The sequence below is a fragment of the Protopterus annectens genome, chromosome 11.part0, assembly GCF_019279795.1.
Source record: "Protopterus annectens isolate FY-2018-M chromosome 11.part0, PAN1.0, whole genome shotgun sequence".
NCBI classification, from domain to species: Eukaryota; Metazoa; Chordata; order Ceratodontiformes; family Protopteridae; genus Protopterus; species Protopterus annectens.
The window spans coordinates 1,393,277,605-1,393,292,526 of record NC_056745.1 but is presented as its reverse complement, the minus strand read 5'-3'; the positions used below and the strand labels follow the sequence as shown (position 1 = coordinate 1,393,292,526).

Sequence of the window (14,922 nt, the reverse complement as noted above, 5' to 3'; positions counted from 1 at the left end):
AGTCGACTCCGGAGCCACTCGAACCAGTTTTGCCCTCATCTGTGATTTCTCCTCCGAGCCATGATGGCTTTTCGGAGCCGGAGTGCTTGTTACCAATGGAGGAACCCTCGGTTCTGGCTCCCTTTGCTGCTGCATTAGAGCCGAGTTCAGCTCCAACACGCTCAGCCCCATCCATCATGTCCAGGGACTGAAGCTCTTCTGTCGGCGCCGATGGGGAGGGTTTGAATCGATCTTCATCGGTTCCGAGCCTTCCTCTTGGTGCTTCCGCCAGGGTGGGCTCGTACCCTGCATCTATTTCGGAACCGATGGTTCGGGCTCCGGCACCATCCTTTGTCTCTTCGGAGCGGGGAGAGTCCTCGGAGCCGGAGAGGTCAGCTTTTGAGGTGATGAGGAGTGTGCTGTCTCAATCTACAGCCCCTGCCAGTGGTACAAGCACTCTTCTCCCCAGGGCTCCCACATTGGTCTCAGTACCTATTCTCTCTGGAGACAGCAGAGACCTGCAGCCTCAGGAGCCACAAGCTGGTGGTTCCCACTCTTACGAGGCCTCCCCAGAAGGTCCCTTCGAGGAGCTTCCTCTGAAGAGGGTATGCAAGAGGAAGCATATTGACTCCCAGGATTAGTCTCTGACATCGGACACTGACCTCGAGGAATCGGAGGGGTCCCCCCAAGTCATCCTCTGATGATGTCTCCTTTGTGGACATCCTGGAGATCCTTAAACAGAGTTGTGACTGGCCCACTCTCAACCCTTCTGAGGAGGAGTCGGTGTACCTAAAGGCTTTTGGGTCTCAAACCTCTGCCTCTTGTGTGTCTCCACCTTTCGACGAACTAATGGATCTGGTTAGTCGGAAGGTTTGGGATACTCCCAATGCCGTGGAGCCAGTTCCTAGAAGACCAAATAAGTTCCTGTCTGCCTCTCCTGGAAAAGAATTCTTGTCTAAGGGTGTTCTCATAGATACCATGGTGGTGGCGGTGGCCACAAAGGAGGAGTTGACGAAGACTTCTTCCTCTGTTCATCCACCAAACAAGGAGTCTCGACAGATGGACAGATTTGGGAAGCATGTATTTAGTTCAGCGGCATTTACACTTCGATCTCTGAACTATCTTACCCACTTCACGAGAGTGCAGAGGGATCTCCTCAAGGAGATAGGAGATTCCATACAGGGTGCTTGTCCTGAGGGAGTCCCTGATAGGATCTCTGCTCAGTTGTCCACCCTAAATTCGGTAGTTAACTCCTCCATGCAGCTCATCTCCCATGTGGCTGATTGAGTGAGCAGAACAGCGGGTTCAGGAGTTGCCCTTAGGCGCCACTCCTGGATGCGCTTGTGTAATTTTGTGGAGCCTTTTAAGTCCAACTTCACCAACGCCCCGTTTGATGGTTCCTCCTTGTTTGGTCCCAAGGTGAAAAAAACACTCACTCTGTGTGAGCAGGAAGGAAAGACTCTCTTTGCCATGGGAGTCCATTTTACCATTCCCTCTCGACCATACCCCAAAGTTCAAAGGGGAGGTAAAATGTGGTTCAAAAAATCCCAGAGGTTCTTTCTGGACACAGAGTGAATCCTCCTTCAGAGGCAGAGGAGGAGGAAATGGTAGACGTCGCCCTAGAGGCAGGGGTGGTCCGCAATACCAGCAAGGCCGTGATTCCATTCGAGGGTGGCCTTATCAGCGCTCCTGATGTGGGGCCAGACTGCGTTTCTCTGTGGCCAGTTGGGGGTCGCATCTCTTTGTATTCAGAAGCCTGGCTAAATATAACCCAAGACAAGTGGGTACAAAGAGTTGTTACCAGAGGCTATATCATACCCTTTTCCCTTCCACGGTTTGCTCCCAAAAAGATCCCAGATTTCCACCCAATGACAGGGATCAGGCAACTGTGGAGATCAAGTTGCTCTCAAAAAGAGTCATCCAGCCCGTCCCAGCAGACCAGACAGGATCCAGAACTTACTCCAGGTTCTTTTTAGTCCCAAAACGGACCAGAGACTTGAGGCCTCAGCAGATTAAACGAATCCGTGTAGAAAGACAAGTTTTGGATGGTCACACTGCAGTCGATATTCCCGTTGTTAGGGAAAGACTATTGGATGTGCTTTCTGGATCTCCAAGACGCCTACTACCATATAAAAATGGACAAGGCGTCAAGGAGATATCTACGCTTCCGGCTGGGAGCCAGCCATTATCAGTTTCGTGCTCTGCCCTTTGGTCTCATCACAGCCCCCAGAGTGTTCACCAAATGCATGGCATTAGTGACAGCTCACCTGAGACATCAGGGATTCCAGGTGTTTCCGTATTTGGACGAATGGCTCCTGACTGCCCCCACCAGGCATCGCATCCAAAACAGGGACGCCACCATTCAGCTTTGTGCTCAACTAAGGATCTCCATAAACTGGGAAAAATTTGCATTACTGCCTCGGAATCTGTGATTTTTATAGGTACAGAGGTAGACACAGTGGATATGACAGTTCATCTCCTCGTCAAAAGAGCACAAAACCTCATCTGACAAGTTCAGTGTCTTCTTCCTCTTCGGAAGGTCAAAGCAAAATGGATTCTTCAACTTCTTGGAACGATGGCCTCAACAATTCTGTTAATACCTTTAGCCAGGTTGCACATGAGAATCCTTCAATGGCTCCTGTTCTCCCAGTGGTCATTCCAATATCTACCGCTGAGTCACTCTATCCTGCTGATGGAATCATGCAAAAAGGACCTTCATTGGTGGATAGCCCCCAGCAACTTGTTCACGGGAGCTCCCTTTGTGCCTGCCCAACCCATTTTCACTGTGACCACGGATGCCTCCCAGGTCAGGTGGGGGGGGGGGGCATTATCTTGGCAGGACTGTTCATGGCACATGGCAAGAGCACGAGGCTCATCTGCATATCAACATTCTGGAGATGAGGGCGGTGCTTCTGGCGTTGCAAGCACTTCAGGACCTTCTTCCTCCAGGGACGAGTGCGATACAATCTGACATGTTGGTTGTGTGGTATATCAACAAACAGGGTGGTACCAGATCTTACCCACTCTGTCGAAAGGCCATGTGAATTTGGAATTGGTGATTTCAATAAAAACATGTACAATCATAGCCTTATTTTTGTAACCATAGATGTCAAGGATTTGTTTTCCGTCATCCCCCATGAAATTGGTATTGACTGGTTTTACTCATACCTATGTCGGTTTACTGAAATGAGGCATGACAGGATTCTTACTCTTAGAAGCCTTATGGAAGTTATTTTGGACACCAATATAATTGTATTTGAGGGACAACTATTTAAACAAAGTAAAGGTGTAGCCATGGGGGCTACTTGTGCACCCATTTTTGCTAACATAGTGTTAGCATTTTGGGAGACTGAATTTATTATGGCTAGCCCCTATGAAAAATACTGGAAATATTATTGTCATTTTATGGGATGGAAGTTTGGAATTATTAAATGAATTTTTGGGATTTATTAAAGAAAGTACAACTTTTTTGGAATTTTCACATACTATATCAAATGAGAAAATTGATTATCTGGCTATTACTATTTACAAAAACAACCTTAACACTTGTTTTGAGACTACTATTTTTAGAAAACCCACATATTCCAACTCACGTCTGCATTTCACCAGTTTCCATCCTCTTCGTCAGATGAAGGCACTGGTGAAAGGACAGGGAGTGAGGTTGGCTAGGATGATTTCTGATTATCAAGAGTTTTTAGACCAAAGTCATACCTTAAAGGGAATGTTAACAAACAGAGGCTATCCATTACGGTTTATTAATAAAATTTTGAAAGAGGTCATAAATAAAAGAAAACAAGGGATTTTTGTCCCTTTACTAGGTAAAGGGTGTGACGTCTCTTTTTCAGGTGATCACAGAAGGGAAAATAATACATTTAAAAGAGCTGCTATTTTCAAATATAATCAGCTGTTTACAAATATAAGTAATATAATAAAACATAATTGGAACCTGTTTGGTACTAATCAGGAACATTTGGATATTGTAGGAATTGGCCCTAATATAGTTTATAAAAAGGATACAACTATAAAAAACATGCTGGAAAGAGTACAAGAAGGGGGTCCTGAGATCAGGGGTATGTTTAAATGTGGGTTCTGCTCACAATGTAAGTACATCTTGGAAGGGACTGAATTAAGTATACCTAATTATGGGAAATACACGTACAAGAAGAAATATACTTGTAGTAGTAAGGGTGTTGTGTACATAGGGATGTGTACCCAGTGTTCCTGTTTCTATATTGGCAAGACAATTAATGCCCTTAGGAGCAGAATGTACCAACACCTTTATGACATCAAAAAGGAGGATATGAAAAATGTATTGGCTAGTCATATTAAGAGTAATACAGGTCATAATTTTAGATTTTCAGTGCTTGATCAGGTTATTATGGGGGATAGAGGGGGTCCCCTTAATGACTATTTGGAAAACAGAGAACTTAGATGGCAGCTAAGAACTAACGCAGCACAGTTTCCAGGACTGAATACAAGTATTTCTATTAGTTCTGTTCTTAGGCTTAAAATGGAAGGTCATTAATGTTCAAAGAGAATAGACATTGTTCCACATTCTATATTTTATATTATATATTAAAACACACAATATGTGTTTTATAGGCTATTCAAATGTTTTATGAAATTATTTATTCATTTGATGTAATAAAAGGGTCAATCAATTAACTTATTTTTCAATTATGATGTCATTAATTTTATGAATGGGTATGATATAAAATGAGTCAGTCTTGTATAGTTTTGTATCTGTTTGTTTGTATGGTATTCTGAGGAAGTTTTTATAAAAAAACGAAAGCGCTTAATTTACACAGTGTGGATTCTGTCTTGTCTTTCCTTTCTGAGGCTTTTGGCTTGGTATTGTTAAACTGTGGTAAAAAAACAGAGCTGAAAACAAACCAATGATCTGAATTTACCAGTCAGGTTACATCCCCATTTCCACTTACTGTCATGAGCTCTGGGCAGTAACAACAGAATGAGATTACAGATACAAGCAACAGAAGAGAAACTCCTCCACAAGTTTTTGCAGTCAGTCTCAAAGACAAAATGAGCTACCCATGAGTCCAAGAGAAATCCAGAGTAGACCCACCGCTACTCTGGGTTGAGACGGGTAAGAAAAAATGCACTAATCCCTAAGGATGTGCAAACTCTTAAGTAAGAATAATTAAGTAGCCATGACGTGGTTGGTGCAGAGAGGGTCTTGGCCCTCTTCATACAGACAGTTTTACCTTTGTCTTTTACTTACTCATGACTTATTTACTCAGAGCTGAGCGCTCTTCTGTGCATGCAAGTGTGAGATACTTTAACATACAGACTGCCTCTGTAAATATACACTCCTTGGAAACAGTACATTTACAGTATGTGAGTGTAGGGGCACAGTCGTCATGTGGAGGGATGCAACACAGCTTGCCCTCTGTGCAAAAAAATAAAATAAACTTTTGAGTGAAAGGATGGTGTGTTGGAGAATAAGGTGGGAATTGGTGGTTGTGGCTGGAAGTCTTCTTCCTATACATTTAAACAGGCTATTCACAAGAAAATTAGGGAGGACCCTATGTATGCTGTTTTGGAAACACTTAAAGATTTTTTGAGAAAGCAATCCAAACAAGAAACTCCTTCTGAAAAAGGACTTCAAGTATACACCCTAGAGCACTACTTCAAGAAAAGAGGAAAAATAGAGTTAGGCTTTCCTAATTAAGCAAATCCCTACAGTTATTGCTAAATTCATGATATCACTGTTGGCTATATGGAAAGTATACTGCTTTAATGGTACACAATGACTTCACCTCCTCCTCCTACTGATAAGAGACAGAGTGAGTGGAATGCTTTTCCTAAGCCTGCTCCTTCATGGAAGGCTGCAACTGCGACATGAGAGAAGCACTTCACAGCCCAAAGACCTAATGTGCAGAAGACTAAAGCCTCTTGCATGTCAGGTTACAGCTGTGACATATTGGGCAAGTGATGGCATGTGGAAGATATATGTGTCTTCAGCAAACATGAAGGTGACTAGTAGTGCTCATCAGGGCTCTGTGTACTTGGCATATACTTCACAGATCTCCAAACTACAAATAGGGATGTCTCTGGCTAACCAAGTTTGCAGACCTGGTGTAATCCTCAAATTCCCCACTGTTATACAGAAGCTCCAACTGGAACTTATACATTCCAACAACTGGTGCTCAAAAAAGTGTTAAAACTAAATGCTAAAAAGTGTAATATTCTTAATTTGGTAAACAATCCTTTCATTCATCTCAGAGGACAGACAACACCCCATTTCAAAATGAAAGTCTGGTGAGTGACATTGGAGCATAGATAGATAACTCCCTTACCTTTGTCCACCATGTTGCAACAGTGGTTAGGTAACTGTTTTACCTAGTGCAGCTGATTTCAAAAAATATTTCATCTAGATCCAGATTAATTCTTACCGTCTATATTCTGCACTGATTGGACCTATTATGAAATACAGTACCCCTTTTGAGATGTATTTTAGTAGCATACCAAGCAAATTGAAATACCACAGAGTTTCCTAACTAAAAAGACCACAGCCTTAAAAGACAGTGGCTATCAAAAAAGGCTGAAACACACTTCCTTTATTCAGCGTCCTAAAGACTCCTTGGGGACGATCCGTGTCTAGCCTTTCAGGCCATTAAAAATCCAGTAATCGAAAACCTTTTATATCTATACAAATCTAACAGTCCCACTAACACTACAACCAGGGATCTAAACTTGCTTCAACAAACAAACAAATGGTGGAAAGACAGATTTGTTGAGCAACATTTACCCCATTCTCTGTAAGTAACTTCCACTCCAAATTAAGAGAAATATTGCAACAAAAGAATCAGCCGCAGGGTGCCCAGCTCAAAACAGCAGACCATTTGAGGGACATACTATACAGACTGCTTTGTTAGGTGTTGAGGGACCCACATAAGTCACAGATTATACACTTTAAAAAAGCTGTGTGTGACAAGGGGAAGTCAGTCTTACTTCTAGGGAAAAATGCCATGGAGTGTCTCTCTGACAAAGTTTTGGTCATCAGCAGATGACAAGTGGGTCATCGATCTCTCACTACATGGGGAAACACCTGTGTGCAAGCAATCAGAAGCCAGCACAGCATTAGAAGACTTTCAAGTCTGAGCTTAAATCTGGACCCCAGATCTTCTCTCTCCAAAAAATGGACTTTCCAGCCACTATCCACACTGAGTGCTCCCCACTACCACTAAACACTTGAGACACAGGTGCATTTTTTGCTTGTCTTTCATGAGCGGAGATATCATGTGGACATAGTCCCAGAACCTGCAATAGTCACCAAAATACTCAGTGGCTCAACAGGCAGGACACTCATGTTTAATACTAGAAGATCAGAAGACTGTGGATTTTGTTCCCACATAAGGTGCTTAGATTCATTTTCCAGTACTAACACTGTAATTTAGAATGGTGGGGTGTTGTACTTCTGAGGCTTTGCCCTTTGGATGAGATGCTACACTGAGGTACTAACACTGTAATTTAGAATGGTGGGGTGTTGTACTTCTGAGGCTTTGTCCTTTGGATAAGATGCTACACTGAGGTACTAACACTGTAATTTAGCATGGTGGGGTGTTGTACTTCTGAGGCTTTGTCCTTTGGATGAGATGCTACACTGGGGTACTAACACTGTAATTTAGCATGGTGGGGTGTTGTACTTCTGAGGCTTTGCCCTTTGGATGAGATGCTACACTGAGGTACTAACACTGTAATTTAGAATGGTGGGGTGTTGTACTTCTGAGGCTTTGTCCTTTGGATAAGATGCTACACTGAGGTACTAACACTGTAATTTAGCATGTTGGGGTGTTGTACTTCTGAGGCTTTGTCCTTTGGATGAGATGCTACACTGAGGTACTAACACTGTAATTTAGCATGGTGGGGTGTTGTACTTCTGAGGCTTTGCCCTTTGGATGAGATGCTACACTGAGGTACTAACACAGTAATTTAGCATGGTGGGGTGTTGTACTTCTGAGGCTTTGTCCTTTGGATAAGATGCTACACTGAGGTACTAACACAGTAATTTAGCATGGTGGGGTGTTGTACTTCTGAGGCTTTGTCCTTTGGATGAGATGCTACACTGAGGTACTAACACTGTAATTTAGCATGGTGGGGTGTTGTACTTCTGAGGCTTTGTCCTTTGGATGAGATGCTACACTGAGGTACTAACACTGTAATTTAGCATGGTGGGGTGTTGTACTTCTGAGGCTTTGTCCTTTGGATGAGATGCTACACTGAGGTACTAACACTGTAATTTAGCATGGTGGGGTGTTGTACTTCTGAGGCTTTGTCCTTTGGATGAGATGCTACACTGAGGTCCTAACACTGTAATTTAGCATGGTGGGGTGTTGTACTTCTGAGGCTTTGTCCTTTGGATGAGATGCTACACTGAGGTACTAACACTGTAATTTAGCATGGTGGGGTGTTGTACTTCTGAGGCTTTGTCCTTTGGATGAGATGCTACACTGAGGTACTAACACTGTAATTTAGAATGGTGGGGTGTTGTACTGGCTTTGTCCTTTGGATGAGATGCTACACTGAGGTACTAACACTGTAATTTAGCATGGTGGGGTGTTGTACATCTGAGGCTTTGCCCTTTGGATGAGATGCTACACTGAGGTACTAACACTGTAATTTAGCATGGTGGGGTGTTATACATCTGAGGCTTTGCCCTTTGGATGAGATGCTACACTGGGGTACTAACACTGTAATTTAGCATGGTGGGGTGTTGTACTTCTGAGGCTTTGTCCTTTGGATGAGATGCTACACTGGGGTACTAACACTGTAATTTAGCATGGTGGGGTGTTGTACTTCTGAGGCTTTGTCCTTTGGATGAGATGCTACACTGGGGTACTAACACTGTAATTTAGCATGGTGGGGTGTTGTACTTCTGAGGCTTTGTCCTTTGGATGAGATGCTACACTGAGGTACTAACACAGTAATTTAGCATGGTGGGGTGTTGTACTTCTGAGGCTTTGTCCTTTGGATAAGATGCTACACTGAGGTACTAACACAGTAATTTAGCATGGTGGGGTGTTGTACTTCTGAGGCTTTGTCCTTTGGATGAGATGCTACACTGAGGTACTAACACTGTAATTTAGCATGGTGGGGTGTTGTACTTCTGAGGCTTTGTCCTTTGGATGAGATGCTACACTGAGGTACTAACACTGTAATTTAGCATGGTGGGGTGTTGTACTTCTGAGGCTTTGTCCTTTGGATAAGATGCTACACTGAGGTACTAACACAGTAATTTAGCATGGTGGGGTGTTGTACTTCTGAGGCTTTGTCCTTTGGATGAGATGCTACACTGAGGTCCTAACACTGTAATTTAGCATGGTGGGGTGTTGTACTTCTGAGGCTTTGTCCTTTGGATAAGATGCTACACTGAGATACTAACACAGTAATTTAGCATGGTGGGGTGTTGTACTTCTGAGGCTTTGTGCTTTGGATGAGATGCTACACTGAGGTACTAACACTGTAATTTAGCATGGTGGGGTGTTGTACTTCTGAGGCTTTGTCCTTTGGATGAGATGCTACACTGAGGTCCTAACACTGTAATTTAGCATGGTGGGGTGTTGTACTTCTGAGGCTTTGTCCTTTGGATGAGATGCTACACTGAGGTACTAACACTGTAATTTAGCATGGTGGGGTGTTGTACTTCTGAGGCTTTGTCCTTTGGATGAGATGCTACACTGAGGTACTAACACTGTAATTTAGAATGGTGGGGTGTTGTACTTCTGAGGCTTTGTCCTTTGGATGAGATGCTACACTGAGGTTCCATCTGTCTGAGTTGTGGTAGGTCAGGTGGGTCTAAAGGGTCCCATGCACCTTACTAAAACGATAAGAGAACTTCACTTACATATCTTATTTATGTATTTACTGATTAATAGATATGTACATATTTAGATCTTTTATTCACAAAATTCAAGATCACCCTTCTGTTTTAAACCCCAGTCCTTTACTCCATAACCCTCTACTTCATTCAGGTTCCAGTTCGTTTTTTTTTTTTATAATGCAAATCGCATCATCCTTTCAAAAAAACAAATATACAGTATCAAAATCTACCTTAACCACATTCAAACTGAATTTCCATATAAAATTATGTTCAGATTAACATTTTCAAACATGTTTTATGTAAAAACATCTTTGTCACTTTTTTTTTTTAATATTTTATTTTGATCTGTAGGATCAGACACCAGGGCAACAGCTACATAACTCATTCATTCCTGAATGGTGGCAACAGTAGGAGGTGGGCCAGTGTTTAGATTCTGTAGACTGTCCTATCTCCTCCCTCTTGTCTGTACACAGAGTGCAATTGCTGCCAACGGGAGGTACATGTGTGCTTAGGGCTTTGGCTGTTTTACACTTTTGCCAATCTTGGCCAAAAATCTTTTATCCTATAATATTTTATTCATACATTTCCCTGAGGGCCACTGATTTTCCTTGGGTAGTATGAATTCTACCTTGAGTCCCCCTGAAAGCTCACCACAAAGACCTGGTGGAAGTAATAGAAGGAAAGAAAAAGGTCTGAGGTATAAAAAGCAGCCCCTGTCTGGTAATGCTTAGCTTATTAGGCACTGAATGTGGGAGCTTCCAAATAAGAACAGGGCATGCAGTTAGAAAAAAAATGCTGATTCTGGGATTATGCACACTACTTCTATTTAGTGCAGGACACCACACATCAGCTAAAAGAGGAGTGCATGACAAAAAACACAGAAGTTTAAGACTTAAAGAGATAGCCACTTCATAGGTCAAAAGAAGTACAAAGCCAAATATTCCAATCTTCTTTTAAAATATTTTTGTGCAATAGTTTACTGCACCTAAACCTAATGATATAATTTAAGAAATCTGCACTAAAATATCGCCTTTGATGTTACATCAGTATGTTTCTGTTTTCCTGTATAATTAACTTCACCTCTACATAAATAAAAATAAGAAATAAAAACAACCTCACTTCTATGGCAAGGTGCGCAAGCATCAGGAAGACAGGACTGCTTTAGCTTTTGCCTGTGATATGGATCTTAACGTGTAGCACGTGTCTGTTTGATATGATGTAAAATAAATAAAACTAACTTTTAAGTTGCGTTATGCACAGCAGGATCCACAGAGTAAGCCCTACTATTTATTTGACTATCATTTATTCTATTAGAAAGTTAACCCCCATGACAACATCCTTTTCAAAAACTTGACAGGGATGGGGATTAATGGAGGCATGTGACCACATTACTGATGGAATAAATAGACTACAGAATGTTGTTTTCCAAATAACCAAGCAACCGCATTGCAGCAAGGTAGAAAGTAAAGTAACAAAAGCTGGTACTTCTTGAAATTTGATTCTATGAAAGAACAATGTTATAGTAAGAAATTAACATACTTTTGTCAATGTTTCTTAAATGAGTTCGCTTAATAAGCAGTTTGTTCACTGGACTATTGCTGGTGATACTGTCTCCAGTTCTTTATGTGGGACAGGAATGTTCCCATACCCTTCTTCCCTCCCTTTGGTCAGGTCAGGGATGCTTATAAACTTGTAGCAATGTAAGTCTGCACTGTATGTGACAAAATGAAGTGTGCTATATAAATAAAACAGGCCATGACAACAAACAGTAATATGCAACTAGCTTTACAGGAGAGAAAATGTGTATTTGTCCATCTGCAACTTAAAACTGTATTTGGCTGTTGCCTTCAAAATGTTCATTCCAAATAACATAAGCTACATATAAAAAGCAACAATATGCACAAGAGATTTGGTATTTAAAGTATAAGCAAATTAAACCGTGTATACAAATGTATAACATTCTTATAATATATATAATAAAAATTAACTGCATTAAACTCCAAAACAGCCCTCTGCAATCAAACTAGTAGTCACAAAAAACTAGCTATCGACCACACCACTGACTCCACAACAGGGAGACACTCTGTTAGGGTCCAAACACCCTAAAAGTATATCTAACTAATAACATCTTCTGTGAGAATTTACAGAATTTTCAGAAATACTTCTCATTAACCCAGGGTAACAGACACTTTGTCTGGCTAGTAGTCACTTTCAAGTCTAACTTTAGCCAATACTGCCCAGTGGATGGTACAGCAGACTTACAAAGACTGACTGTTTATTTCTGACCAACTGTACTCAGCAATATAATCTGCCCTCTTTTATCGGCCAAAATGTCATCAAAAAGTCAAACTCCATATAACAACCCTTCTCTAATGTCCTTCACTGAGAACCTGCAATTATTACATAAAGTCCCTTCTGCCTCTCTGAAAACTGAACGCATAATTCACAGGCCCCAAAAAACATGTTCCCAATTTCAAACAGGAGGCAGACAGGACAGCTGACAAAGGAGATATGATGAAGGAAACATAAAAGACAACCTATGTAAGGTTAAGAAATGACTATACAAGTTTGGAAAAATGGATCACTTATATGATTCAGCCTTATCTGTAAAGGCCTCTAAATTTAAATCCCAGTCTGTCAGGTCTTTCCAAAAGCTCCAAAATGCCACTGAAGAAACTAATACAAGGCAGTACAGATTGTTCACCAGACATAGTAACAGCCCCTTAAGAGAACTGTTATCCTAAAATTTAGTTCACTAAAACTGCCATTTTGTTGAAAGAGAAAAAAAGCCCTTCTCCACAATCAAGTAAAAATATGCTGAAGTTCTGCTGGGAGAGCTTACGTTTATCAACCTATTTTAAAATGATCATAAATCCATGCACATCAAATAGATGAAAGTCTCACATAACATCTAGCCCTGTATATCTGATAAAAGACATTTAAAAAACATGTCTGTGATAATAGGCGGATTTTTTTTATAAGTGGGATAATAATTTGTTTTATCATATTTCACATTTATTTACTGGATTCACTATTACTTCCATGTACTGTTGGTAATGCTTCTAGTTTTGAGCGTTCGACCAATCAAATGTTACAAAAAAAAGGATTCTCTTCTAATTTAACCGATATAAGGAGGATGTCTGTTGTCTTACCAGGCCCTTCCTTTACAGAGACTGCTACCATAACCCCTAGAACATTCTGCAGTTTGCTTTTGTTATTGATATAAGTTCCTAGTCTACATTTAAAATGTAAATGCTACCTTTTAGATGGTTCCATGTGCAAGCCATTTTGTACCCATTCTTTTAGAGTCCTAAATCACATGATCTGCAATCTTCATTTCTGTCTGACAGCAGACAGAATAACACCTGTAATCACAACTAATGTTGTGAACAAGCATATGAAATGACCGGGACTCAGACACTTACATTCAAGGTCTACACCATTGAGTGTAGTATAATATTAAGGAAATGAACAAAAATACCTTCATTATTAAACTTTAATCTTATCTGTCAGAAAAAGGTGTTTTAGGGAATGCTTCACGATACAATTTAGACAAACAAGTACTCAACACTTTTAAATGTGAAAACTGAAGTATGATTGACAATGAATATGACTAAAACTGAAAGTTGTTAAATAAAAAATCTAGTAAGACATTTTTTGCAGAGGGGAAAATTACCCCTGCACCCCCCATACCTCTTCTGTTCAGATATATTGTGTCCAAGATCTGTAGCTTACAGCAAGGGGAACACTGAGATACTGCAATTTCAGTAAAGTTATTTATTTTTGTTTGATGACAAGCCCAAAAAGGTCCATTTGCAGCTGGATCCTGTGGTGAAAAGCTCCAAAACTTGTTATTAAATACAGTCAGAGAAAACCATAATAGACATGCGACAGACATTTACATGACTGAAGCATACATCTTTATGATGTTTTAGAATCACAGCCATAGAAATTACATAATCAATCAAACATTAAAGGCATTTTCACTTGTGTGTCTGTACGTAATGACTATTGAATATTTTGGTGCCCAACTTCTGTTCTCCTCCCATTTTGGGAAGATATAAATGACATTTTAAAAAATGTACAGTAACCAGAAACTTTCTAAAGTACTTGCCACTGCAGTGTGTGTCATAGCCATGAAATATTCCTGAATTTGTTTCTCATGTTTGGTCGGTCCCTCATAACATTTTCTGTCAAATCATTTGGGATTACAGTCACTAAAGAATGCCAGACAATGCAGTTTCTGACTTCTTCAGAAGATGAACGCTAATTAAGAAAAAGTTATTTGATTAACTAATTAAATAGCAATATTTAAAAAGGGTCTCTGGTTTTGGCCTACATTATTATACACTCTTCCTCCAATTCTTTAGCTAGGAAGCCAAGTTGTATGGTCTGTATTCTTTAAAAATAAAAAAAATTGCATTTATAGATCAACCCATACTGCCGACTATATTTATCTAATATACCTAAGACAATGACTACACACATTATATTTTCTCTTTCTACTAGTTCCTTGCATATGCATATTATGTGCTGAAAATGCCTGTTCTGTTTTAAACGAATGAAACATTCAAAATTAAATCACAGATTTCATTATTTTATGCAAAAAAAAAACCTCAGATGACTCAGTGCTTCTGTAATACCATATGCTATGCAGAAGGGGGTGCACTTGTGCTATTAAAAAGAGAACAAATTCACATTTAATCTTTTTCAGCAGACAAATCAAGCATGAGCTATTATTAGATGGAAGGGTTTAACCAGAGTCAGAGTACTTCACCTTCATATGCAGGCACAGATTCTCTGTTGAGTCAGCCTGATGTTCACAGAACAGACAAACAGCACACACAGTGTGCTCCTGCCAGTCTGACCAATCTCTGCAAGAAATCAGAACAACAATTATATGCATGTTCAAATCTATGGCAACTAATCCATGTGACAATCTGAAATGTCAGAATATCAGCTACAGATGAAGAAACACCAATATTTTAAGTTAATGTAAAACATGATGAAGTAGCAGCTAAAATTCAGGTCATTTCTGAAAAAATGTAATCTACTTCCTGACCACTCAGGAGAGAGATCCAAGTTCTTCAGGCTGTCAGAGT

At 40.6% G+C, this 14,922-nt stretch overlaps 1 protein-coding gene across 3 annotated transcripts in view; it reads right to left on the bottom strand.

Annotated features, from left to right (window-relative positions):
* Nucleotides 1-14,922, bottom strand: part of ZNF277 (zinc finger protein 277) — a 708,300-nt gene that overhangs the window by 218,567 nt on the left and 474,811 nt on the right. For all 3 annotated transcript variants that reach the window (XM_044088678.1, XM_044088676.1, XM_044088677.1), the window contains one exon: nt 14,598-14,694. In XM_044088678.1, the coding sequence (XP_043944613.1) occupies nt 14,598-14,694 (97 nt within the window). The remainder of the gene's footprint in view (nt 1-14,597; nt 14,695-14,922) is intronic.